At 71.7% G+C, this 22829-nt stretch overlaps 8 protein-coding genes across 8 annotated transcripts in view; 4 read left to right on the top strand and 4 right to left on the bottom strand.

Annotated features, from left to right (window-relative positions):
• Window positions 1-448: 448 nt before the first annotated feature.
• AURANDRAFT_7199 (hypothetical protein) lies at window positions 449-1090 on the top strand (the record flags this gene model as incomplete). The annotated part of the gene is made up of 2 exons (XM_009035914.1): window positions 449-887; window positions 954-1090. Coding segments are annotated over 2 exons (576 nt in total), but the record flags the coding sequence as incomplete, so codon positions are not given.
• A 413-nt stretch (window positions 1091-1503) lies between these two features.
• Window positions 1504-4113, bottom strand: AURANDRAFT_71065 (hypothetical protein; the record flags this gene model as incomplete). Its single annotated transcript, XM_009036122.1, has 2 exons — window positions 1504-2595; window positions 2858-4113. The coding sequence occupies 2 exons, from the start codon at window positions 4007-4009 to the stop codon at window positions 1504-1506; spliced, it is 2244 nt and encodes a 747-aa protein (XP_009034370.1).
• A 1555-nt stretch (window positions 4114-5668) lies between these two features.
• Window positions 5669-6787, top strand: AURANDRAFT_22037 (hypothetical protein; the record flags this gene model as incomplete). The annotated part of the gene is made up of 1 exon (XM_009036296.1): window positions 5669-6787. The coding sequence occupies one exon, from the start codon at window positions 5669-5671 to the stop codon at window positions 6785-6787; it is 1119 nt and encodes a 372-aa protein (XP_009034544.1).
• A 113-nt stretch (window positions 6788-6900) lies between these two features.
• On the bottom strand, window positions 6901-10553 carry AURANDRAFT_62270 (hypothetical protein; the record flags this gene model as incomplete). The annotated part of the gene is made up of 2 exons (XM_009036121.1): window positions 6901-8301; window positions 8361-10553. 2 exons carry the CDS (start codon window positions 10551-10553, stop codon window positions 6901-6903), a joined length of 3594 nt encoding a protein of 1197 aa, XP_009034369.1.
• Window positions 10554-12488: 1935 nt separating this feature from the next.
• AURANDRAFT_13789 (hypothetical protein) lies at window positions 12489-13124 on the top strand (the record flags this gene model as incomplete). Its single annotated transcript, XM_009036297.1, has 1 exon — window positions 12489-13124. A coding segment is annotated over one exon (636 nt), but the record flags the coding sequence as incomplete, so codon positions are not given.
• Window positions 13125-14134: 1010 nt separating this feature from the next.
• AURANDRAFT_3699 (hypothetical protein) lies at window positions 14135-15013 on the top strand (the record flags this gene model as incomplete). Its single annotated transcript, XM_009035886.1, has 1 exon — window positions 14135-15013. A coding segment is annotated over one exon (879 nt), but the record flags the coding sequence as incomplete, so codon positions are not given.
• Window positions 15014-16352: 1339 nt separating this feature from the next.
• On the bottom strand, window positions 16353-16799 carry AURANDRAFT_16464 (hypothetical protein; the record flags this gene model as incomplete). The annotated part of the gene is made up of 1 exon (XM_009036120.1): window positions 16353-16799. A coding segment is annotated over one exon (447 nt), but the record flags the coding sequence as incomplete, so codon positions are not given.
• Window positions 16800-20807: 4008 nt separating this feature from the next.
• Window positions 20808-22829, bottom strand: part of AURANDRAFT_71064 (hypothetical protein) — a gene marked incomplete at both ends in the record, with an annotated part of 4164 nt that continues 2142 nt past the window's right edge. Inside the window, 2 exons of the mRNA XM_009036119.1 lie at window positions 20808-21398; window positions 21599-22792. Coding sequence (XP_009034367.1) covers window positions 20847-21398; window positions 21599-22792 — 1746 coding nt within the window. The remainder of the gene's footprint in view (window positions 21399-21598; window positions 22793-22829) is intronic.

Below are 22829 nucleotides of genomic sequence, written 5' to 3'. Positions count from 1 at the left end.
CGCGGTCCGCGCGAGCCTCTGCGACGGCCTCGAGGCCCTGGAACAAGCCCGAAGCGCGGCGTCAAATGCGCTCGACGACGTCGTCGCCGGCGTCGAGGTCGCCATCCTCGGCGCGCCGAAGAAGCGCAAGCGCAAGGCCGACGCGTTCCACGTGGAAGACGGCGACGGCGCGCTGCTCTTACGGGCGACGAAGGCGAACGCGGCCAAGGTCCGGGGCTTCGCCGGCGCCACGGTCGTGCAGACGCGGCGCGGGGGCGAGGTGCTCTTCACGACGGACGCGCTGACGGCGGCGGCGCTCGCGAAGCGGCGCGCGGACGCCGCGCGCGACGACGCGCGCGCCCAAATCGTGGCCCAGTGCGTCGAGGTCGCGCGGACCTTCCAGACGCCGCTCCGCCGCGCCTGCCGCGCGGCCGCGGACGTCGACGCGCTCTGCGCGCTGGCGGGCGCGGCCGCGGAGCTCGGCTGGGCGCGGCCGACCCTCGTCGACGGCGGGGGGTTGACGCTCGACCGGCTTCGGCACCCGCTCGTCGAGGCCGCGACGTCGTCCTACGTGCCCTCGGACCTCGCTCTAGGCGGTCATGCGAAGCGCTGCGCGCTGGTCACGGGGCCGAACATGGGCGGCAAGTCGACCTACGCGCGGGCCGCGGCCGTCGCCGTCGTCCTCGCGCACTGCGGGTCCTACGTGCCCGCGGACGCCGCGGTCGTGCCCCGGGCGTCGCGGGTCCTCGCGCGCGTCGGCGCCGCCGACGACCCGCGCGCCGGCGAGTCGACGTTCCTGCGGGAGATGCGCGAGACCGCGTCGATCCTACGGCGCGCGACGCGCGACGCTTTGGTCGTCGTCGACGAGATCGGCCGGGGCACGTCGACGGAGGACGGCGCGGCGCGGCGTCCCGAGGCCGATTTTCGAGAGAGTCGGGGTGGGAAAGACAATGAGAAATCGTCGTGCTCGGTAGGCACGGCGCTCGCCCACGCCGTGCTCCGCACGCTCGCCGACGCGGCGACGGGGCCGCTGTGCCTCTTCACGACGCACTTCTTCGAGCTCACGCGCATGGAGGGCGACGAACACGCGTCGCTCGCGAACTTCCACGTCGACGCGCTCGCGCGCGACGGCGCGCTCACGCTCCTCTACGAGGTCAAGCCGGGCGCGAGCCAGGGCAGCAAAAGGGTGCGAAATTCCCAACTTCAAAGGCTCCTATCTCGGCCGGTTTCCACTCGTTTCGGCTGATTTTTGGACGAGCGATCATCTCTTGGAACGGTCTCGAAGCGTGGATGCTTTTTCCGGAACGCGCGCGCGCGGAACACTCACGTTGAAGCGAACTTGAATCTCTCTTTTCCTGCCCAGGCGCGAGCGCCGCGTCCTTCGGCGTCGAGTGCGCGGCGCTCGCGGGGTTCCCCGCGGCCGTCGTCGCCGACGCGGCGCGGCGCGCGAAGGCGGCGGAGGCCGCGGCGGTAGCGTAACGTCGATGGCCTCGCCCGCGGCGCCCTAACTAGGGCTTCTCCTTACTAGGCCGACGCGGGCGCGGGCGCGAGGCCGCGGGCGACGACGAAGGCGGAGACGAGGGAGGAGAGCTGGAGCTCCGTCGTCGTCGCGAAGGCGCAGCGGTACTCGATGTCCGCGAGCTTCGTGAGGACGTGGGCCTTGGCCGCGTTGGGGAGCTTCGCGGCGACGACCTTGGCGTTGATGCGCGTGAGCAGGTCCGGGAGCGCGTAGCCCTGGGTCTTGCAGAGGTCGCCGAGGAGCGTCCGCGCGGCGTCGAAGGTGTCGTTGAGGAGCGACGCGAAGATGGCGTCGACGTGGTCCGGCAGCGGGTTGCCCGTGACGAGGAAGAGGGACTCGTAGGTCACCTCGCCCGGGTAGGCGACGGCGGCGGCCTGGAGCACGTTGAGCACGCGGCGCATGTCGCCCTTGCCGAGCTCGAGGAGCGCGTCCGTGGCCTTGGTGCCGATGGCCACGTTCTCCCGCCGCACGATGTCGGCGACGCGGCCCGCGATCTGGTCGGGAGCGAGGGGCGCGAAGCGGAACTTCGTGCAGCGGCTCTGGAGCGCGGGGATGATCTTGTTCGCGTAGTTGCAGATGAGGCAGAAGCGCGCGTTCGCCGTGTACTTCTCGATGACGCGGCGGAGCGCGAACTGCGCGTCCTTGGTCATCATGTCGGCCTCGTCGAGGATGATGAGCTTGATGCCCTTGGAGAAGAGGCGCCGCGTGCCGGCGAACTCCTTGATCTGGTCGCGCACGACGTCGATGCCGCGGTCGTCGGACGCGTTGAGCTCGAGCGTCATGCTCTTGTAGCCCGCGCCGTACATGTCTTTCGCCGCCGCGAGGATCGTGCTCGTCTTGCCCGTGCCCGGCGGGCCGTAGAGCAGCGTGTGCGGCAGCTTGTCCGCCTCGATGAGGCGCCGGAGCACGGAGATGATGTCCTTGTGGGCGACGAGCTCGTCGAGGGAGCTCGGGCGGTACTTCTCGACCCAGGGCCGCGCGAGGGCCTTGGCCTCGAGCTTCGCCTTCTTCGACGACGCGGCGCCGGCGACGGCCATGGTCGCGTCCTCGGGCTGCTCGTCGAGCTCCATGGCGCTCATCGTTGCGCGCTTGGTGGTCTACCGCGGCGTGCGCGCGGACGATTTGAGTGCCCCAGACTGTGCCCGCCGAGCTCGCAGGAGCCTGCATACCCGGCGAAACCTGGCCGGGGGTCGGACGACGTCGTTTCCGGACGACTCCCTAACGCCCCGAAATCCCCCCACAAAACGACGTAGTACGATGACGATGATTAAGTCCGCCGGGGGGCGCCCGTGGCGGTCGAGCGGGCGCCCGGCGATGGTCCTACTGGAGGCTCCGCGACGGCGCGGGCGGCGTGGGCACCTCGTGGAAGCGCGCCGCGGGCTCGGGCGACACGCGGCCCTTGGCGAAGGCGTGGGCCGCGACGTAGACGACGGGCGGCGCGGCGGGCCCCGGCGGCGAGGCCCCGCCGCCGTCCGGGTCGACGCCGTGCGCCAAGAGCACGGATCGCGCGACCTCGGACCACCGCTCGCGCGGCGTCTGCCGCGGGGGCCGCTGGCAGGGCCGCTTCGGCGCCGGCGGGTCCGACTCGGAGTCCTGGGACGCGAGCGACGGGTCGCTGCGGCTCCGCGCGACGGACGCCGTGGACGACGCCTCCGACTCGTGCGACGCGTCGTCGCAGGAGACGACGCCGGGTTCCAGCGCGGGCGCGCCGAAGATGGACGTCGCGAAGGAGCCGGCGCCCGGCACGGCCAGGGGCGGCAGGGGCGGCGCCCGCAGGGGCGGCGCGCCCGCGCGGTCGAGCGTCGGATCCGAGTGCACGCGCGGCGGCGTCGGCTGCGTGGGCCGCTCCGGCGCCCGCGGTGGCGCGTCGCCGGGGTCGGCGAACTCGGCGACGATGCGGTCGCGCTGGGCCTCGAAGAAGGCGGCCCAGGCGGCCCAGGAGCACCGCGGCGCGTAGCAGAGCGGCGTGTGGCCCCGCGCGTCGTAGCAGACCAGCGCCGTCCAGTCGAACTCGAGGAGCTGGACGATGACGTCAAAGTCCAGCGTCTCGTTCCAGCAGGCGTCGTGGAGCGGGATGCGGCCCAGGTCGTCCTTGTAGAGCGCGAGGCTCGCGTCGGCCGCCATCATGAACGACGACGTGCTCCAGTTCGGGTAGCGCAGGCTCTTGTGGAGCAGCGTCACGCCGAACTTGTTCCGCGCCGCGAGGTTGCGGCCGGGCAGGTGGGCCGCCGGGTCGCGGCAGGTCTGGACGAGCGTCAGCATGGGGATCGTGTAGCCCGCGACCTCCTCGCGCTCGGGGACGCGGTAGGCCGCGCGGCCCCTAGCGGCGAGGCATTTCCTTGCGCGCGCCTCGCCGCCGATGATGCCGTAGAGCAGGTCCAGGGGGGGCGCGGCGGGCGGGGCGAGCAGGCGCGTGAGCGGGGTCTCGCCGGGCGTGTCGCCGTCGGAATCGGGCCTCGACGGCGGCGCGGCAGATTTCGGCGCCTCTCTCTCGTGCCGCGCGGGCTCCATGGCCGCGGCGCGCGGTGCCGACCCCTTCGCGGGGTTGGCGGCGCGCGTCGGTGGCCGCGAGCGTGCGACAGCAGGGAGGCTGCGGCGCTTACGCGGCGGACCGTCTGGCGGAAGGCTGAGCAAGACGTGGCCGAAGGCCCGATCTCAAGAAACAGCTTACCCTAGTTAATGCGCGTAGCAGCTGTTTTTGAGGAGGGCACCGCCCACAGTGACCGCGCCCAGGGGATCTGCTGCCTCACGGGGTGGGAATAGTCGACGGCTCGCCCGACGCCCCCGCGCCGCCAAGCCAGTGCCCTGCAGGAGCGCCTCTCGGTCGAGGGGGACGACGGAGCCCGTCACGCGCACCACCCGAAACACCACAAAACCCCCGCCGGATTCCCAACTCGGCAAGAATTCTTGCAGCCGTGGCGCGCCAGAATCATTGACAATCGCAAGTCGACGCATTTAATTCTGGACGTGAAGCTGTGGGAGCTGTTGGCCCTGGCGTATCATGACAGAGAGGGGCAGCGTTATCGTCGACAAAGCCCGGTAAAATGGCCCAGCGAAAGCTGGCGGCCAACGTGCGAACGGCCTGGGACGGGGGCGACGAGGCCGAGGCCCTGCGGAAGACGCTCGCCTCGATCTCGGGCGTCGACTACAAAAAGTTCGAGCGCCAGCAGCTCGAGAAGACGCGCAAGCCCGCGGCGCGGCGCGCCCAGGAAAAGCCGAAACGCGCCCCCAAGGCGGCGGCCTTCCAGCTCACGGACCTGCGGGCCATCGTCGAGGACTGGGAGGGCGACGAGCTCGTCCTCGACGCCCTCGAGGACGGGCCGCGGTCCCCCACGGGCGAGGAGGCCGCGGCCGCGCTGAGCCCCGCGCGCGCGCCCAAGACCGAGCTCGGCGAGGTCTGGTGGAACTGCGAGTCCCCGGCCCCGGGCGAGGCCGAGGCGCCCTCGCCCGGTCGGCGCGGGGGCGACCCCGCCGCGGCGCGGCGCGACGACGCGCCCGCCGCGCGGCGCGACGACGCGCCCGCCGCGCGGCGCGAGCCGGCGGCGCTCCGCGACCGGCCCGCGTCGAAGCGCGGGTCCAACCGCGCCGACGCCAAGGAGCCGCGCGGCGTCGAGCGCGCGGAGCCGCGCGCCGAACGCGAGGCGCCGCGCGCGAGGCGCCGCGACGACGAGCGCAAGCCGGCCGTCGCGCGGACCGCGCGGCGGCGGCGCGACGACGCCGCGGTGCCCGCCGCCGCGGCGCCGCGCCGGTCGCCCGAGGCCGGCGACGCGCCGGCGCCGACGCCCGCGGCGCTCCGCGCGCGGCAGGCGACGCGCGCCGTCGTCACGCCCGACGCGCCCCTCGCGCACGCGCTCGTGCGCACGAAGGCGCGGCGGAAGAAGGCGCCGGCCCTCGCGTCGTCGACGTCGCTCCCGAAGCTGCCCGGCGCCTTCGCGAAGCCGTCGCCGCCGCAGAAGCGCTCGCCGAAGAAGGTCGACTACGCGCTCTTCTCCTGGCCCGGCGCGGACGACGCGCCCCGCGCGGTGTCGCCCGCGGGCCTCCCGTCGAGCCTCGACTTCCTCGAGGATGACGGGGTCGCGCCCTGCTAAAGGGTCGTGGGAGGACGATGTTTGGGGAGTGCAACATGCGATGGTGAAGTTTTGTGGCAATTCGATCGACTAGCTGGGCGTCATGTTCGTGCTCCTCACCCTCGGTTTCGCGGCGGCGCTGCCGCCCCGGGGCCCGGACCTGACGATGGACTACTCTTACGAGCAGTATGTCGCCGACTTCCACAAGATCGTGCCCAAGGAGGCCCGCGAGCGCCGCGCCGCGACCTTCGCCGCGAATCTGGAGACGATCGTCGCGCACAACGCCAAGGGCGCCAGCTACGTCATGGGCGTCAACAAGTTCACGGACGAGGCGCCGCCCAAGGGCCTGCACCGCGGGCTCCGCGCCGCGGCGCCGCGGCGCTTCGCGGCGTCCGAGCCCGTCGACGTCGCCGCGCTGCCCAAGGCCGTCGACTGGCGCGACAAGGGCGTCGTCAGCGGCGTCAAGGACCAGGGCGGCTGCGGCTCCTGCTGGGCCTTCGCGTCGACCGCGACGATGGAGTCGCACGTCGCCATCGAGACGGGCACGCTGTTCCAGCTGTCGCCGCAGGAGCTCGTGTCGTGCATGCCGAACCCGAAGGAGTGCGGCGGCACGGGCGGCTGCGCGGGCGCGACGTCGGAGCTCGCGTTCCAGTACTACGTCGACAACGGCGGCGTCGTCCAGGAGTTCCAGATGGGCTACACTTCCTACTACGGCAAAAACGGCGATTGTTATATTAAGAACACAACAGCTTCCAAGGACAAGGGCCCGGACCCGGGCGGCGTCCAGCACCCCGTCGCGACGATCTCGGGCTTCGAGAAGCTGCCCGTCAACGAGTACGCGCCGCTCATGCGCGCCGTCGCGACCAAGGGGCCCGTCGCCGTCTCCGTCGACGCGTCGTGGGGCGGCTACGAGAGCGGAATCTTCGAGACCGACACCTACGACAGCGTCATCGACCACGCCGTCGTCCTCGTCGGCTACGGCACGGACGAGGCTCTGGGCAAGGACTACTGGCTCGTGCGCAACTCCTGGGGGCCCACCTGGGGCGAGAAGGGCTACATCCGCCTCCGCCGCCACGCGGCGGACCTCGACGCCTACTGCGGCGTCGACACGAAGCCCCTCGACGGCGTCGGCTGCGCGGCCGGGCCCGCGAACATGACGACCTGCGGGACGAGCGGCATCCTCAGCGACAGCGCCTACCCCGTCGGCGGCCGCCTCGTCTGAGCGGCGCGGCGCGATCGCCCGCCCTGTACATAAACCGCGATAAAATTTGTTCCCGACACCGCACGAGTTCGGGCTGCGTCCCGCGTACCGCGACGGAGCCCCCGCGCCACCGCCTAGTCCTTATTAAAGGGCGCGTCGCGCATGGCGGCGACGGACGCGCGGTGCTCGCGGTACGCGTCGGCCTCGGCGTCGTGGCGCTTCTGGATCTCGCGGATCTGGGACCGGCGCGGCCGCGTGACGGGGTCCTTGACCGCGTGGCCGAGGTACTCGGCGAAGGACGCCTCCGACGCGACGAACTCGTTCGTCGGGATGCGCGGCGCCGCGCGGCGGAGCCGCCGGACCCAGTTCGAGAACTGGAGGCTGCGGATCGGGTGGCCGATGTCCGCCACCCGAAAATGGTGGAGCCCCGCGCCGGCGACCTGGAGCACGAAGGAGTCGCCCTCGTCGTGGTCCTTGTGGGCCTCGACGAGATCCACGTGGTCCATGTCGATCTCCAGCTTCGGCTCCGCCTCGCCCCGGTGGTCGTAGACCCGCAACCGCCCGAAGGCGAGGCAGGCCCAGGCGGGCTTCCAGAAGGTGATCAACGACCGCCGGAGGCAGCGCATCTCGACGAAGCCGCAGACCGACGTCGTCCGGGGCGCGGCCCAGACGCGGTACCAGACGTGGCCCGTCGGGGGCACGTGGATGTCGTCGAGGTGGACCTGCTTCGCCGCGCCCGGCTCGACGACGGGCACGGTCTGCTTGCCCAGCGTCTTGTAGGCGTCGTGGACGAGGAGCGCGCCTCGGAGATGCGCGTCGACCTTGATCATGCCGTGGACGTCGCGGCCCATGTCGCGGTCCACGTGCATCAACATCGTCAGCGACTGGCGCTTCCGCTTGAGGCGCACGCCGCGCGCGTCCAGGCCCTGGGCCTTGCGGTCCCGCCGGAGCTGCTCCGCCGCGAGCACCGCCAGCGAGTCCGCGTGGCGCAGCACCTTCATGGGCACCGTGACCTGGCCTAGAAAATCGTCGTGGTTGTCGCCCTGGTCCACGTCGACGACCGTGAAGGCTAGTAAACTCTCCGGGTCGACGCCGGCGACGAAGCAGGCGTCGTTCCAGCAGGGGTGGAGCGTCTTCTCGATCGCGCGCGTCTTGTGCGAGAAGCACTGGAACTTCGGCGGGTACGCGACGAACTTGTCGAAGTCGCGGCTCCGCACGATGGGCGGCATCCAGAAGGGCTGGTTCTCCTCGATCATCTTGAACTTCAACGCGCGGTCGAGGTGCGCGCTGAAGAGCGTGTGCTTGCGCACGAGCTCGCGCCGCCGGTCCATCTCCTCGCTCCGCTCGCCCTCGTCCTGCTTCTTGCCGCGGATCTGCTCGAGGTACGCCTGGGTCTGCTCGTTGTGCTTGTGCTGCGAGTTGACGTTGCGCTGCTCCACGAGCTTGTAGTCGTCGAGCGTCTTCTGGAACGAGCCCTCGGGCGGCGCGCAGCCCTTGGGCGCGTAGGACCCCCGGTCGCCGAGCCGCGCCGTGACCTAAGCAAAACAGCTCCCGGACGCTCCCTCGAGCAATGCCGGACGCCGCGGAAACTGACGTAGCAGACGGGGTCCGACGTGCCCCACTTGGCGTCGGCCACGCGCAGGTCCTTGGCCTTCAAGATCTCCACGCGGAGCGCGCGCGTCTCCTCTCGCGAGGCCATGAGCTCCCGCGACCGCGCGCGCGTGTCGATGGCGCGGAACCGCGCCTGCACGTGGATCGCCGCCTCGTCGTCGCTCAATTGGCGCGCGGGCGGCGCGGCCGCCTCCGCCGCCAGCGCGGCCTCGAGGTCCGCGGACCGCCTCTTCCGGTCCTCGCGGACCTTCCGCAGGATGCAGCGGCCGATGACCGCGCGCGCGCGCGCCTCCATCTTCCCCTGGAGCGAGCCCACGCGCTTCGCGTGGTCGCGCCGCGCCTTGTAGGCGCGCATGGCCCGCGCGAGCGCCTTGCGCGCCTTGGCCTCCAGGAGGCGGTACCACTCGTCCTGCGCGCGCTGCATCTGCGCGCGGAGCCGCCGGAACAGGAACTTGCGCCCCGCGCGCTGGATCGTCTGGGCGGCGATGGTCGCGACGATGGACCCCTGGATGCGCGCGTCGAAGCCCGTCAGCTTGGCGGCCTTGCGCTTCGCGCGCGCGAGCGGCGTGCGCGCCGCGTAGGCGCTCTTGCGCGCGTACGTCGCGCCGGTCTTGGAAGTCTGCGAGAGCTTCACGAGGGAGCCGCTCCCGAAGCTCGCGGCGTCGTCGCGGTCTCGCTCCTTCCACAGGCCGACCTCGTTGCCGAGCATGGCCGCCTGCATGCGGCGGCACCGATCCTGGACGGCCTCGAGCTCCTTGAGCTCCTTCTTCGCGGCCGCGGCGCCGAGGCGCCCGAGCACGGAGGCCTTGGCGCGGTCCGCGTGGGCGCCGGCGAGGTCCGCGCGGAGCCGCTCGAGCGTGTCCTTCTCGGGCGCGAAGATCTGCGAGATCGCGACGCCGTCGAGCGCGGACGCGGAGTCGAGCCGCGCGCGGATCTGCACCGTCGCGCGGCGGCCGTTTCGGGGCTTGGGCGCCTTCTCGGCGACGGCGGCGCCGTGGACGCGCCGGAGCACGCGCAGGCCCTCGTCGACGTCGCCCTCGACGCACGCGCACGCGCACCGCTCGAGGCGCCGGAGCCGGTCCGCGGCGCCCGCGTCGCCCGCGGCGGCCGCGCCGAAAAGCTCCTCGCACAGCGCCGCGACGTCGTCGACGAGCGCCACGGCCGACGGCGCGCCGTCGGCGAGCGCGCGCGTCGCCGCGCGCGCGGACGCGCGGAGCGCGCGCGGCGACGCGCGGAGGCCGTCGACCTGGAGCTCGCGGAGGAGCGCCACGAGCGCCGCGCCCGTGGGCGCGCCCTCGGGCGCGACGGCCGCGAGCGCCGCCCGCGCCTCGGCGCGGTCCAGCTTCACGTCGAGGAGGCGCCGCGCGAGGTGGTCGAACGCCGCGGGACCGAAAGGCCCCGGCGGGAAGGCCTCGAGGCACCCCGGCTCGTGGTGGAGCGCCGCGGCGAGGAGCTTGCCCATGGCGGCCCCGTGCGCCGCGTAGGGCGACGGCGCCGCGGCGCGCGCGTCGCGCGCGAGGCGCTCTAAAGACCGCTTCGCGTCCGCGAGTTCCCGGCGGATGTCCGCGTCGCGCCGCGTTTCGACGGGCACGGCGTGGATGCCGCGGTGCAGGTTCGAGAGGCGCCGCAGATTCGTCGTCCGCCAGGCCGCGGGCCGCGCCGCCGGCGCCGACGCGGGCCGGGGCCGGCCGCGGCCGCCGGGCGCCGACGCGGGTCGCGGCCGCGGCTCCGCGCCGCCCCGGCGCCGCGCGACGCGCTCGCGCTGGACCTCGCCCAGGGTGTTGAAGAGCGCCACGACGAGCGCCGCGTCGACGCGCCGCGGGCCGTCCTCGAAGAGGCGGCCCGCGCCCGAGACGACGGAGTCGGGCAACAGGCCGAGGACCGCGGCGACGCCCGCGGCCGACAGCGACAGGCGCAGGAAGCGCCGCATCCACGCGCGCGCCTCGTCGGCGCCGAGCACGCGCGGGCCGCCCGGCGCGCCGAGCGGCCGCCGGTTCGGCGCGCTCGCCGCGACCATCTTCCCCACGGCGCGCCGCAGGTCGAAGTCCGTCGACGACGCGGCGACCTGCTCGAGCTCGACGCCCAACGCGTCGACGGCGCGCTTGATGCTCTCGAATGTTTGGCCCTTGTCCTTCTTCTTCCGCGGCCGCCGCCGCGGCGCCGGTGCAGCCGCCATGATAGTTTAGGTGCTGCTGCCCATGCCGCGCGGCGCTCCGTATGTATCCAGTTGACGCGGCACGATCGACCTTTGTGACGATGTGGGGCAGCCTCGCCGCGGTGCTCGCCGCGTCGGCCCTCGCGGACGACGCGCCGCTTCTGGCGCCGTCGCAGATGGACGCGGCCCAGCTCCACGCGCACCTCGCGGCCCGCCACGGCCCGCGCGTCGCGCTGCCGCCGACGCCCGAGGCCCTCGTCGCCGCCTGGCCCGCGCTCTTCGGCGAGCGCTTCGCCGAGCGCGGGACCAAGGGAGGCATGCTCGTCATCCTCCACTGCTTCACGTCGGCCGAGCGCGAGCGGTTCCTGCAGAAGTGGCTCGCGCCCAACTACCTGGGCCGGTCGCGCCACGTCTTCGCGTCTGACCGTACCGACGCGGCCGCGGGCGTGCTGGGCTTCCCCGACGACCCGGGCGAGCGCATGGTCGACTTCCGCACGAACGGGAACAAGTACCTCGGCGCCCACCGGCCCCTGGCGGCGATCCTCTTCGCCAACGACACGTGGCCGGGGCTCTTCGACTGGATCCTGCAGGGCGACGACGACACGAAGTTCGACCTCGGCCGCGTCGCGAAGCTCCTCGCGCCGACGCAACATCCCCGCACGACGCCCGTGCTCGCGGGCCGCGTCGGCCCGCGCCAGCCGGCCTCGGTGACGCCCAAGTGCAAGCCGGCGCGCGACCGGCCCCGGCCGGCCGTCGACTGCTGCAGCGATCTGGCGAACGCCTGCGCCGTCGACGTCGCCGGCGCCCAGCTCGTGTCGGACCCGGGCTTCTTCCAGGTCCGCGGGGGGCACCTCGAGCGCATGGAGACCTGCGCGGGCCACACGTGGGGCAGGACAAGAGAGCGAAATTCCCAACTTCAAAGGCTCATATCTCGGCCATTTTCCACTCGTTTCGGCTGATTTTTGGACGAGCGATCATCTCTCGGAACGGTCTCGAAGCGTGGATGTTTTTTTCGGAACGCCCGCGCGCGGAACACTCACGTTGAAGCGACGTTGAATCACCCTTGTCCTGCCCAGGCCACACGAAGCACAAGGACTGCTGCGCGGTGAAGCCGTCGCCGCCGGGCCCGCGCCGCGCCGCGGGCTACGACTACACGCTGGACCTGTCCAACGGCGCCGAGGCGGCCTACTCCGTGCCGCGGTCCTGGACCTACGGCGGCACGGGCTACGCGCTCTCCGGCGGATTGCTCGCGGCGATCGAGCGCGACGACTGGAAGGCGTGCGTCGACCGCGTCATCTGCGGCAACGCGGACCAGCGCATCCACACCTGCGTCTTCAACCTCGGCTACTCCTACCACGTCGTGCCGGAGCTCGGCGTCCACCGGAAGACGTGGCGCCGCGCGGTCCGCCGGACCCTCCGGCGGCTCGCGGGGCTCCCGCGGCGGCGGCGGGACGCGGCGGCGACGCCGCCGGCCGCGCTCTTCCTCCCGGCCGCGGGGCTCGGGCTTCTGGCGGCCCGGAGGCTCGCCAGGCGTTAAAGTTGGACTAGCGGGACGGCATTGAACAACGTCGCCACCATCGAATTCTGCGATCGCAAATGTTGCGCACCGCTGCCGTGGCCGCGCGCTGCGGCGGCGGCGCGGCGTCGGCCGTCGCAGGCCGCGCGCGGCGCCGGCTCACGACCGCGGAGCAGGTCGCGCTCGCGGAAACGGCGCTGCGCGCCGTCGACGACCCCCTGCTCGCGGCGCCGGCGGACATCATGACCACGGGCATGGCCAGCGTCGCCGCCGCCAACGACGCACTCACGATCACGCTCGACGTGCGGACGGCGGCGCACCCGCACGCGTACGACATCGCGGAGCGCGCGCGACACGCGCTCGAGGGGAGCGGCGTCGCTTTGGACTGCGCCATCCGGTTGGTCGCGTCCGGGTTCGGGCACGCGGTCGGCCCGGAGGACGCGCTCGCGGGCGTGCGGAGCTGCGTCGCCGTGTCGTCCTGCAAGGGCGGCGTGGGCAAGTCGACGGTCGCGGCGCACCTCGCGCACGCGCTCGCCGCGCGGGGCGGGAGGGTCGGCCTCGTCGACGCGGACGTCATGGGCCCGTCCGCCCCCACGGTCCTGGGCCTCGAGGACGCGCGCGTCGAGGCGTCGCCCGCGGGCGGCGGGCTGGCCCTGCCGGTGGAGAGCCGCGGCGGCGTGCGCGTGGCGTCGTTAGGGTTCGTGAACGTCGCGCCGTCGACGAAGCCCGGCGCCGCTTTGCGGGGCCCACTCGCGGGCCGCGTCGCCGCGCAGCTCTTCCGGATGACGGACTGGGGCGAGCTCGACTACCTGGTCGTGGACCTGCCGCCGGGCGTCGGCGACGTGACGCTCGGGGTCTGCGCGGCCGTCGCCGTCGAGGCCGCCGTCGTCGTGACGACGCCGAGCAGATTAGCGCGCGTGGACGTGCTCAAGGGGCTCGAGCTCCAGGAGGGGCTGGGCGTGCCCACGGCGGCCGTCGTCGAGAATCTCGCGGTGGCGGTCTGCCCGGGCTGCGGCGCGGAGAACAGACCGTTCGGCGGCGGCCACGCGGCGGAGCTCGCCGCCGCGGCGGGCGTCGCGCCGGAGGGCGTCTTCCGCGTGCCCATCTCGCCGGCCGTCGCGGCGGCGAACGAGGCGGGCGCCGTCGGCGACGCGGCGCCGGAGCCCGTGTTCCTGTCGCTCGCGGACCGCGTCATCCGCGAGGTCTACGGCTCGATGCACGCGCGGCGGGACGCGGTCCTCGACGTCAAGTACGACGGCAAGCTCGGGCGCGTCGTCCTGCGCAGCTTCCGGGACGGCGAGGCGACGGAGTCGTTCCTCGAGCCCAACGACGTCCGCGCGGGCCGCGACTTTTCGGAGGGCCTCGCGCCGACGGCCGTGCGCCTCGTCGGGAACCGCTCCGTCGTCTTCGACTGGTCCGACGGCGTCAAGGACGACGTGTACGCCGTCTCCGCGCTCCTCGACCGCGCGCGGGGCGGCGCGGGCTAATTCTTTTGTTTGAAACTTCACGTTGCACTGCAACTCGTTTCGTAGAGCCCGAAGAAACCCCGAGGCCAGCCCTGGGCTTGTGCTCGGGGGGCCGCCACTCTTTTCGCGCGGTGCATTGCCACCCGCGCCGGGTCGGCCCGGGCGCCGCCATGGTGTCGAAGCGCAAGAGCCGGGTCGCCAAGGAGGAGAAGAAGGAGGAGCCGCCGCCGGCGCCAACCATCGCCGCCCAGCCCCAGGGCATCGGCCAGTACCTCTGGTGCGCCTGCCACGGCGACGTCCAGAGCGACATGGAGGACGTCGAGCTCGAGAACCTCTGGGAGGAGGTCCTGACGAAGACGGGCGCGAGCGCCGTCATGGACCCCTTCTACCGCGACGACTGGCACGAGACCTTCGAGGCCTTCGACGTCTCCAAGGGTTTAGACGACGCGTACGCGTCCGCGTCCGGCGCCATGTCCCCGCGCGACGCGCCGCCGCCGCCCGACGACAACCGGCGGAGCCCCGGCGGCACGCCGCGCATGTCGGTCCGCTTCAAAAACTTCTTCCTCGCGGCGCCGAACGCCGCGGCCAAAAAGGCCGAGAGGGACGAGAAACGGAAGGAGGACGCGATCACCATCGACATGTTCGACTGCTCCGCGGAGATCGGCCGCGGCGCCTTCTCCACGGTGCACCTCGCGCGGAAGATCGCCGAGCCCCACCGGGGCCGCCTCTTCGCGATCAAGCGCGTGGACAAGAGCGGCGCGAACGTCGAGGCGCGCGCGAAGAAGGAGCGCCAGGTCCTCTCGCTCTGCCGGGGCAGCCCCTTCACGCTCCACTGCCGCTTCGCCTTCCAGGACGAGTCGAGCCGCTACATCGTCACGGACTACTACGCGGGCGGCAGCCTCGAGGACCAGCTCTCGTGCGCGAAGAATAGGTGCTTCGCGGAGAAGCGCGCGCGGTACCACGGCGTCGAGATCCTGCTCGCGATCAAGCACATGCACGAGCAGGGCGTCTGCCACCGCGACGTGAAACTGGAGAACATGCTCATGCAGAGCGACGGCCACGTCGTCGTCGCGGACATGGGCTTCGCGAAGACCAAGGTCGAGTTCTGCGAGGAGCGGCTCCGCACGTTCTGCGGCACGATCGAGTGCGTCGCGCCGGAGCTGCTCCGGGGCCAGCCCTACGGCTTCATGGTCGACTGGTGGGCCTTCGGCATCCTCCTCTTCCAGATGGTCGTCGGGAAGACGCCGTTCCACCACGAGAACCCGCGGCAGATGTTCTCCTGGATCCTGAAGAGCCCGCCGCCGACGAACGAGAAGCGCACGTCCAAGGCGCTGCTGGCGACCGTGACCCAATTGCTGCGCAAGGAGGCGAAGACGCGGCTCGGCTACGGCAAGGCCGGCGCCGCCGACGTCATGGCGAGCCCCCTCTTCCACGGCCTCTCCTTCTCGAAGATGGCCATCAAGGGCATCGAGCCGCCCTTCAAGCCCAAGGTCGTCGACCTGTCCTAGGCGGGGGGTCGTTAACGAATTATTTAGGGGTTTTTAGTGTTTCGCCGCGCGCGCCGCGAGCACGGCCGCGCGCGTGGGCCCGTCGACGCCCGTGGGCCCCAGGATCGGGTCCGCGTGGACCCAGACGCGGCCGATCCATTTCTCACACTGCGCCGTCTCGCCCTCGTGCTCGAGCCGGTCGTCGAAGGCGCCGGACGCGTCCGCGGGGAAGAAGACGCACGCGTCGCCGCGCTTGGGCTCGACGTGGAGCCCGAGCTTGCCGAAGGTCGTCCGCCCGCCCGCGGCGACGTCGTTCAGGTAGACGAGCAGCGTGCAGAGCGTCTGGCCGCCGCGCGTCGCGTCCTCGGCGGCCGCCGCGCGGTTCGCGTCGTAGTGGGGGGCGAGTCGGTCGCCGTCGTCGTAGCGGATCAGGGTCAGCGCCTCCATCTGTTCGGGCGCCGCCGACGGCAGCACGTCCAGGAGCCGGCTGAACGTCGCGACCTCGGCGGCGCCGGGTTTGTCGCCGCGCAGCGCGACGGACTTGGACGTGCGGAGCGCGGAGAGGCCCGCCTCGCGCCGCTTCGCGAACGCGAGCGCCGCGGCCGCGGCGAGGACGACGTTCAACGCGTAGACGCCCGCGGCCGTGAGCGCGAGGTCGACGCGGTCCGTGACGCCGTAGAGGTTCGCCTTGGCGAGGATGGCCGCGAGCGCGACCCAGGCCGCGGGGCCGGACGCCCAGGTTTGGGTGAGCTCCGCGACGTCGTCGCTCCAGCCCGCGTAGGCGACGGGCGACCGCTCGAGCTGCTTCGCGCGGCCGATGGCGACGAGCGCGTCGCACTCGGCGCCGCTCAGGAAGCCGTCGATGACCGCGACGTCCGGCGACCGGTGCAAAAAGCGCAGGCCGGGGTAGGCGTCTTCGAGCGGCACGTGGCCGTCGAGGGGGTGGGCGCCGCGCCGCGTCGGCGGTCGGAGTTGTGGTGCCACTGGCTGGAGGGCCGTCGACGTGATGAGGGCGACGGCGGCCGCGACGAGCGCGCGACGGCGCGGCGCCAAGCTCTGGCCGACCAAGCCCATGCTCCCTCTGATTCTGCCCGGCACTGCTTCAAGTTGAAAGGCAACATACACGGCACCATGGCTTACCGCGCGCGCGTCACGCGAGGAAGAGCAGCGGCAGGATGAGGACGACGATGAGGGCGACGATGCCCATGCAGGCGACGGCCATCATGGCCGGGTAGTCGCCGACGGTGACCGCGAGCTTCGCGTGGAGGTCGACCGCGTAGAGGCCCGCGGCGACGCAGAGCCCCTTGAGCCGGCCGAGGGGGCCGAAGGGGGACTTCATGAGCCCGAGCCGGGCCTCGCCCGCGTAGCCCTTCCGCAGGAAGTGGTCGATGTCCTTGGCGCCGCGCGCGCCGTCGTAGGGGATGACCTCGGCTCGCGACCGCACGTAGAAGAGCGACGGGAAGCCGCGGACGCCGAAGCGCTGCGTGAGGACGCGGTGCTCCGTGCCGTCGCACCGGCCGACGCGGTACCCCGGGTCGTCGGCGGACGCGAGCTGCTGGAGCACGGGCTCGAGGCGCTTGCAGTGGCCGCACCAAGGCGCGTAAAAGACGAGCAGCAGGTTCGGCTTCGACGTCTCCGCGTCGAAGTTGCGCGTCGTCACCTCGACCATGCGGCCCTCGGCGAGCGACGCGCACGCCAGCAGCGCGGCGAGCAGGATTCCACCCATCTTGGCGCGCAGCCACGCCGTCCTTTGCTCCACAAGCCGACCTTGCGGGCTCGACGACTGAAACTGCTTTATTTCCGATGGCTTCCATGATGGCGCACGCGAAGCCATAGCAAGCATCGCTCGACAGTCTCGCCATGATCTGGCCGCTGAAACAATTGCGCGAGTTCTTGGACGTGCGCCCCGTGGACCTCGTTTTCTGGGTGCTGGGCAACTTTGAGCGCGAGATCGCGGCGGCCTTCGGCCTGCTGCGGCGCGCGACCGCGTCCTGGAGCATCGAACTCTGGGGCGCCGCCGCCGCGGCCGCCGTCCTCGCCGCCGCCGCTGGCGTCGTCGCGCGCCGGCCCGCGGCGGCCGGCGACGACGCGGACTACGCCGCCGCCGCGCGGCCCGTCGCCGCCGCCGAGCCGGCCGCCGCGGCGCCGGACCGGGCGGGCGGCGCGCCGCCCGAGCGGCGCGCGACGCCGCTGCGCCGCGTGCGCAAGGGCCTCGCGCGCGCGACGGGCAAGCGCGGCTTCCTTTCGGGCAAGCGCGCCGACGCGGCGCCGGCGCCGGCGCCGGAGCGCGCGGAGCTCGTCGTCGCCGGGCGCCTGCCCTACCACGAGGCCTCGGGCCTCGAGCGCGCGCCGGGCTACGTGGGGTGCCTCGACAAATCACAAGCAGACGCGCTCGCGCGGCTCCTCGAGCGGTGCCGGGGCCTCGACCTCGCGCGGCACGTCGCGCCGCGGGGCGAGACCGTCGAGCAGCTCGCGCTCCGGTTCCTCCGCGCGCGCAAGTTCTCCGTGGACCGCGCCGCCGCCATGCTCGCGGCCGACGTGGCCTGGCGCGCGGACGTCTGCCAGCTCGAGGCGCTCCGCGCCGCGGAGCCCGAGGCCGTCGCGGGCCTATGCGACGCGAGCCGGAGCACGGACGCGCTCGCGCGCCTCTTCCCCATGTGGATCGAGGGCACGGACACGCAGGGCCGGCCCGTCTTCTACAAGCCCTTCGCGTCGTGGCGCCTCGACGAGCTCGTGGCGAGGCACGGCGCGACGCCGGCGACGCTCTGCGCGTACCTCACGTACGCGCAGGACCGCGCGTTCCACGTCGCGCTGGGCAACGCGTCCCGCGAGCGGTCCGTCGAGCAGGTCGTCGTCGTGCTCGACGCGCTGCGCCTGCGCTGGGCCTGGGGGCTCCCGTCGCGCGACGGCGTGCGCATCACGCGCGCGATGGTCCGCCTCGACGAGGCGCACTACCCGGAGCGGCTCGGGGCGCTCTACATCCTCAACGCCGGCAAGGTCTTCGCCCGGGGCTGGAGGCTCATCCGCGGCCTCGTCGACGAGAAGACGCGCGCGAAGATCCACATCCTCGACGGGCCCGAGGACTACGTGCCCGTGCTCAAGGCCGCCATCGGCGAGGACATGTTGGCCGAGGAATATGGAGGGCGGGGCCTCGCGAAGCGCGACGGCACCTTCTTCGACCCCATCACGAAGAAGCAACGACGGAGCGAGACCTACGCGAAAGAGGCGACGTAAGCCGGCCGCATTAGTGCGGATTCGGTGTTCGCCTTTACTCTTGTGTGGGCTAGGCGCGTCGTCTCCTCAGCAGCCCTGTTGCTCGAGCATGACATCAATCTGGTCGGTGACCAGGACGCCGTTCTCCATGAGGATGGTTTCGGGCGTCTCTTCGCGGCCGTAGCCGACGCGCCGCCCGTCGACATAAAACCGCAGCGACGTAGCGTTGACGCCCTTGCGCTTGGCGTACGCGTTGAAGAGCTTGTCGAGGTTCGTCGTCGTCTTGATCTTGTAGTTCGTCTCTGCGCCGGTCTGGTCCCGGAGGCGAATGTGCAGCGGATCACCGACGACGACCGCGACCTTCTCAGTGGGCGATTCGACGGGGTCCTTGGACGGCGGCGGCTCCGTCCAGCACCAGATGCGCTTGCTAAACGAGTTGCCAAAGCGTTTTGTGAGCGCCAGGTGCGTCGAGCCGATGCGCGTGGCGCGCGCGACGGCGTCGGCGCCACCGTCGGGGTCGTGGTGGATGACGCGGCCGAAGGCCCCGAGGCACTGGTTCTGGTAGCGCTTGGTATCGAGGACATGCAAATGCCACATCTCGTCGACGAGCGGCGGCGGTGACAGCTTCGTGGCGTCGAAGTCGTCGCCCTCGGCCTTGAGCACCAAGAACTGCTTGTAGGCGCGCAGGACCTTCTTCGCCTTGTCCTCCTTCACGCCGATGGTGCGGACGAGGCGTGTCACCAACGTGCCGCCATACCCGTCGAAGATGGTATCGACGCGCTGCTGGATCGAGGTCATGATGCTCGCGGTGTGGTCACGTCGAACGATCCCTCGGTTCTCGGCGAGTGTTGCTTATCCAGGGGGGCTAGGGGGGTACCTAGGCGAACCGAGCTAGCTGAGCTAACCGTCGCAGCGTAGGTTGGTCTTGGAGGAGCACATCAGGGGTGCAGTATTCGCGTCCGAATTTTCGACGAGCGGCAGAGCTAGTAGTTTTTGTTTTTTTTTCAAGTCGCTGCACATCCGCTCGTCGTCACTTTCCTTCTCGATTTTGCTTTCCTTCTCACTCTCCTTTTTCCCTTTCTTTTTCTTCTTCTTCTTTCCCGAAACATTCAAGTTGCTCTTCAAGTTGACGAAGGCCTGGAGCTGCGCGCAGACGCCGTCACTGAGCATAGCGAAGTCGACCGTGTGTTTGCCTTTGCTGAGCACGCGCGACGACCCGTAGATGATGTGCACGACCTCCATGGTGCTTCCAACGCACTCGGGCAACCCCGCGACCGCGTCGGCCAGGGCGTAGCGCATCTCGAAGGACCAGGACGCCGTCGGGTTCACCTTGCCGGAACAATCAATCACCAGGTTCACCTCGTCGCGGTAGTAGGCGAAGCTGCCGCTCGCCGTCGCGTTCGCCTCGCCGCCGTCGTCGTCGCAGTTGCCGCTGTCCAAGTGGCCGCTGTCGTCGCCGTAGGCCAGGGCCGCGCCCACACCGCCGTCGGCGCTGCAGTCATCCACCGTCGTCGCCGTCGCCGCCGTCGCCGTCGCGTACGCCTCGCCGCCCTCGCCGCAGTTGCCGCTGTCCAGGTGGCCGCCCTCGTCCGTCTCCTCGACCGCGACCATGTTGACTTTGTCCTCGGCGGAGAGCTTGCCCGTGCAGAGCTTGTCCGTGTTTTGGGTTTTTAGTTCGCTGCACATCACGGGGTCGTCCTCGTTCTCGTCCGTCGTCTTCGTCGTCATCGTCGTAGCCGTCGTCGTCATCGCCTCCTCGTCCGTCTCCTCGACCGCGACCATGTTGACTTCGTCCTCGGCGGAGAGCTTGCCCGTGCAGAGCTTGTCGGTGTTTTGGGTTTTTAGTTCGCTGCACATCACGGGATCGTCCTCGTTCTCGTCCGTCGTCATCATCGTCGTCGTCGTCGTCGCCTCGACCCGCGACAGCCGCCCGCCGTCGCGCCGCCAGGCCGCGCCGCCGGCGCAGCCATCGTCCGTCTCGCGCGCTGCCACCAGCAGCTGCGCCGCGCGCCGCCGTACCGCGGCGACGATCAAGTTGCTCGCGCGCGTCCGGCGGCAGGACCGCTCGAACCACACGCGCTTGCGGCGCTCCTCCGCCGCACCGCTGCGCTTCCGGCGCTTCCCGCGCGCGCGGCGCTGGGGCAGCCGACCTGGCCGCGCCCATTCGTTAAAACGGCAAAACTTGCCCGCGCGCACACCATGCGCGCCGGCGTCGTCGCCAGCCGCGCGCACGTCCACGCGCACGCTGAAATCGCCGTCGGCGGCGTCGGGCGCCGCGCACTGCGCAGCAGCCGCGCACCGCGCAGCCCCGACCCGCTCGTCAACCGTCACCGTCTCGAACTCCACCGCCGCGCCGACGTCCGCCCCGCGGATCGTCACGCGCAGCGTCACCCGCCGCCCGGAGCGCGCGGCCTGCGCCGCGCACTCGCGCACGATGCGCTCGAGCGCGTCACCCATGCGGGAGGACGCGCCCCATCGCGCAGCCCATCAGCCTCACAGAGAGGAGTTAGGGGTTCTCGGCGAGTCTCGCCGGGGTACGAGTAACAGGCACCCGGCCCCTAGGGATGCTCAAGCGATCCCGAGGCGCAACTTAGGGACCGCGTCTTCTTACGTCGGGGGCGCGGACGCCCCCTCACTTGGCTTGGGACTTGGCCTTGAGCTTGGCCTCGAACTCGGCGCTCTTGGCCGCGGCGCGGTCGAGGACCTTCTTGGGGAGCTTCGCGAGCTTGGCGACGTTGATGCCGAAGGACTTGGGGGAGCAGCCGTCGGTGAGCTTGTAGAGGAAGACGACGGTGTCGGACTCCGGGTCGACGAGGCAGTCCATGTGGCCGAGCTGGACGTCGGAGTGGCCCGCCCAGGACGCGACGAGGTCGTGGTAGTGCGTCGCGAATAGGGCGCGGCACTTGGAGTTCGCGACGAGGTGGTGGACGACGGCGTGGGCGATGGCCGCGCCGTCCCAGGTCGCCGTGCCCCGGCCGAGCTCGTCGAGGATGACGAGCGACTTGGCCGACGCCTGCTTGAGGATCGCGGCCGTCTCGAGGAGCTCGACCATGAACGTCGACTGGCCCATGAGGATGCGGTCCGACGCGCCGAGGCGCGTGAAGACGCGGTCCACGGGGCTCAGGCGCATGGCCCTGGCCTTGACGAAGCAGCCCGCCTGCGCGAGGATCGCGGAGACGCAGACCTGGGCAGGAAAAGAGTGCGAAATTCCCAACTTCAAAGGCTCCTATCTCGGTCATGTTCCACTCGTTTCGGCTCATTCTTGGACGAGCGATTATCTCTCGGAGCGCTCTCGACGCGTGGATCCGTTCTCTGGAACAATCGCGCGCGGAAGCCTCACGTTGAAGCGACGTTGAATCAACATTTTCCTGCTCCGACGCAGACGTGGCGGAGCAGCGTCGACTTGCCGCCCATGTTGGGCCCCGACAGCAGCAGCATGCGCGGCTTGGCGCCGCCGACGTGGACGTCGTTGGCGATGACGTCGCCGGCCGACGCGCCGTCGCCCGCGAGGCAGGGGTGGGCGCCGTCGTCGATGGCGACGAAGGGCTCGGCGCCGTCCTCGAGGACCGCGCGCGCGAAGCCCGGCCGCCGGCTCACGTGCGCGAGCGCGAGCAGGGCGTCGAGCGTGCCCACGCAGGCGACGGCGGCGGCCCAGCGGTCCCGCTCCTTGTCGAAGGCCGCGAAGAGGCTCCGCATCTGGTCGACCTTGGCCGCGGCCGCGCGCTTCTCCGCGTCCTCGAGCGCTTCGACGAGCTCGGCGACGTCGGGCGCGAGGAACGACCGGCACTTCTTGGTTTTCGTGCGCTGCGTCCAGCCCGCGGGCAGGTGCTCGAAGGCGCGGTCCCGGGCGAAGAATTGCTCGGGCACCTCGACGCAGTAGCGGTCCTTGGCGCTCGTCTTGTACTTGAGGTCCGGGCACCGGTGCTCGCGCTTCGCGTCCTTGAGCCAGTCGTCGAGGTCGCGGACGCGCGCGGCCTTGTCGTCCAGGGCCGCGTCGTAGGCGTCGTCGACGCCCCGCACGGCCGCGAGCTCGCCCGTGCGCTTCGCCTCGGCGAGATCGAAGGAGTCGAACGCCGCGAGCTTCGCGTTCAGGTCCGGGAAGCAGCCGCCCGCGCCGGCAGGACCGAGGCACGCGGCGAGGAGCGGCGCGGTCACGTCGGCGCCCTCGGCCAGCGCCGCGCAGCGGCCCAGGGCCTGGAGCGCGTCCGCGAGCTGCTTGACCTTGCGCGCGTCGAACTTCTTCGCGTCAAAGAGCACGGCGCGCGCGTCCGGGTGCTGCGCGAGGTCGTCGTCGTCGCCGGCGGCGACGGCGCGCCGCGCCGCGCCGAGCGTGTGGAGCTGCTGGAGGAGGCGCTCGAGGTCCGGCAGCCGCGCGAGCTTGGACCGGAGCGCGTCCGCGAGCGCCCGGTCCTCCACCAACTCCGCGACCGCGTCCGTGCGGTCCGCGACGTCCCGCGCGTCCACGAGGGGCCGCGCGAGCCACTCGCGCAGCAGCCGCCGGCCGAAGGGCGTCTTGCAGTGGTCCACGAGCTGCCAGAGCGACCCGGCGCGGCCGTCGGCCGCCGCGGACCCGAGGACCTCGAGGTTCTTGAGCGTCGTCGCGTCCAACGCCATG

The sequence above is a fragment of the Aureococcus anophagefferens genome, assembly GCF_000186865.1.
Source record: "Aureococcus anophagefferens unplaced genomic scaffold AURANscaffold_4, whole genome shotgun sequence".
Lineage (NCBI taxonomy): Eukaryota > Pelagophyceae > Pelagomonadales > Pelagomonadaceae > Aureococcus > Aureococcus anophagefferens.
The sequence above is the reverse complement of the archived record's forward strand: the minus strand, read 5'-3'. Positions and strand labels throughout refer to the sequence as shown.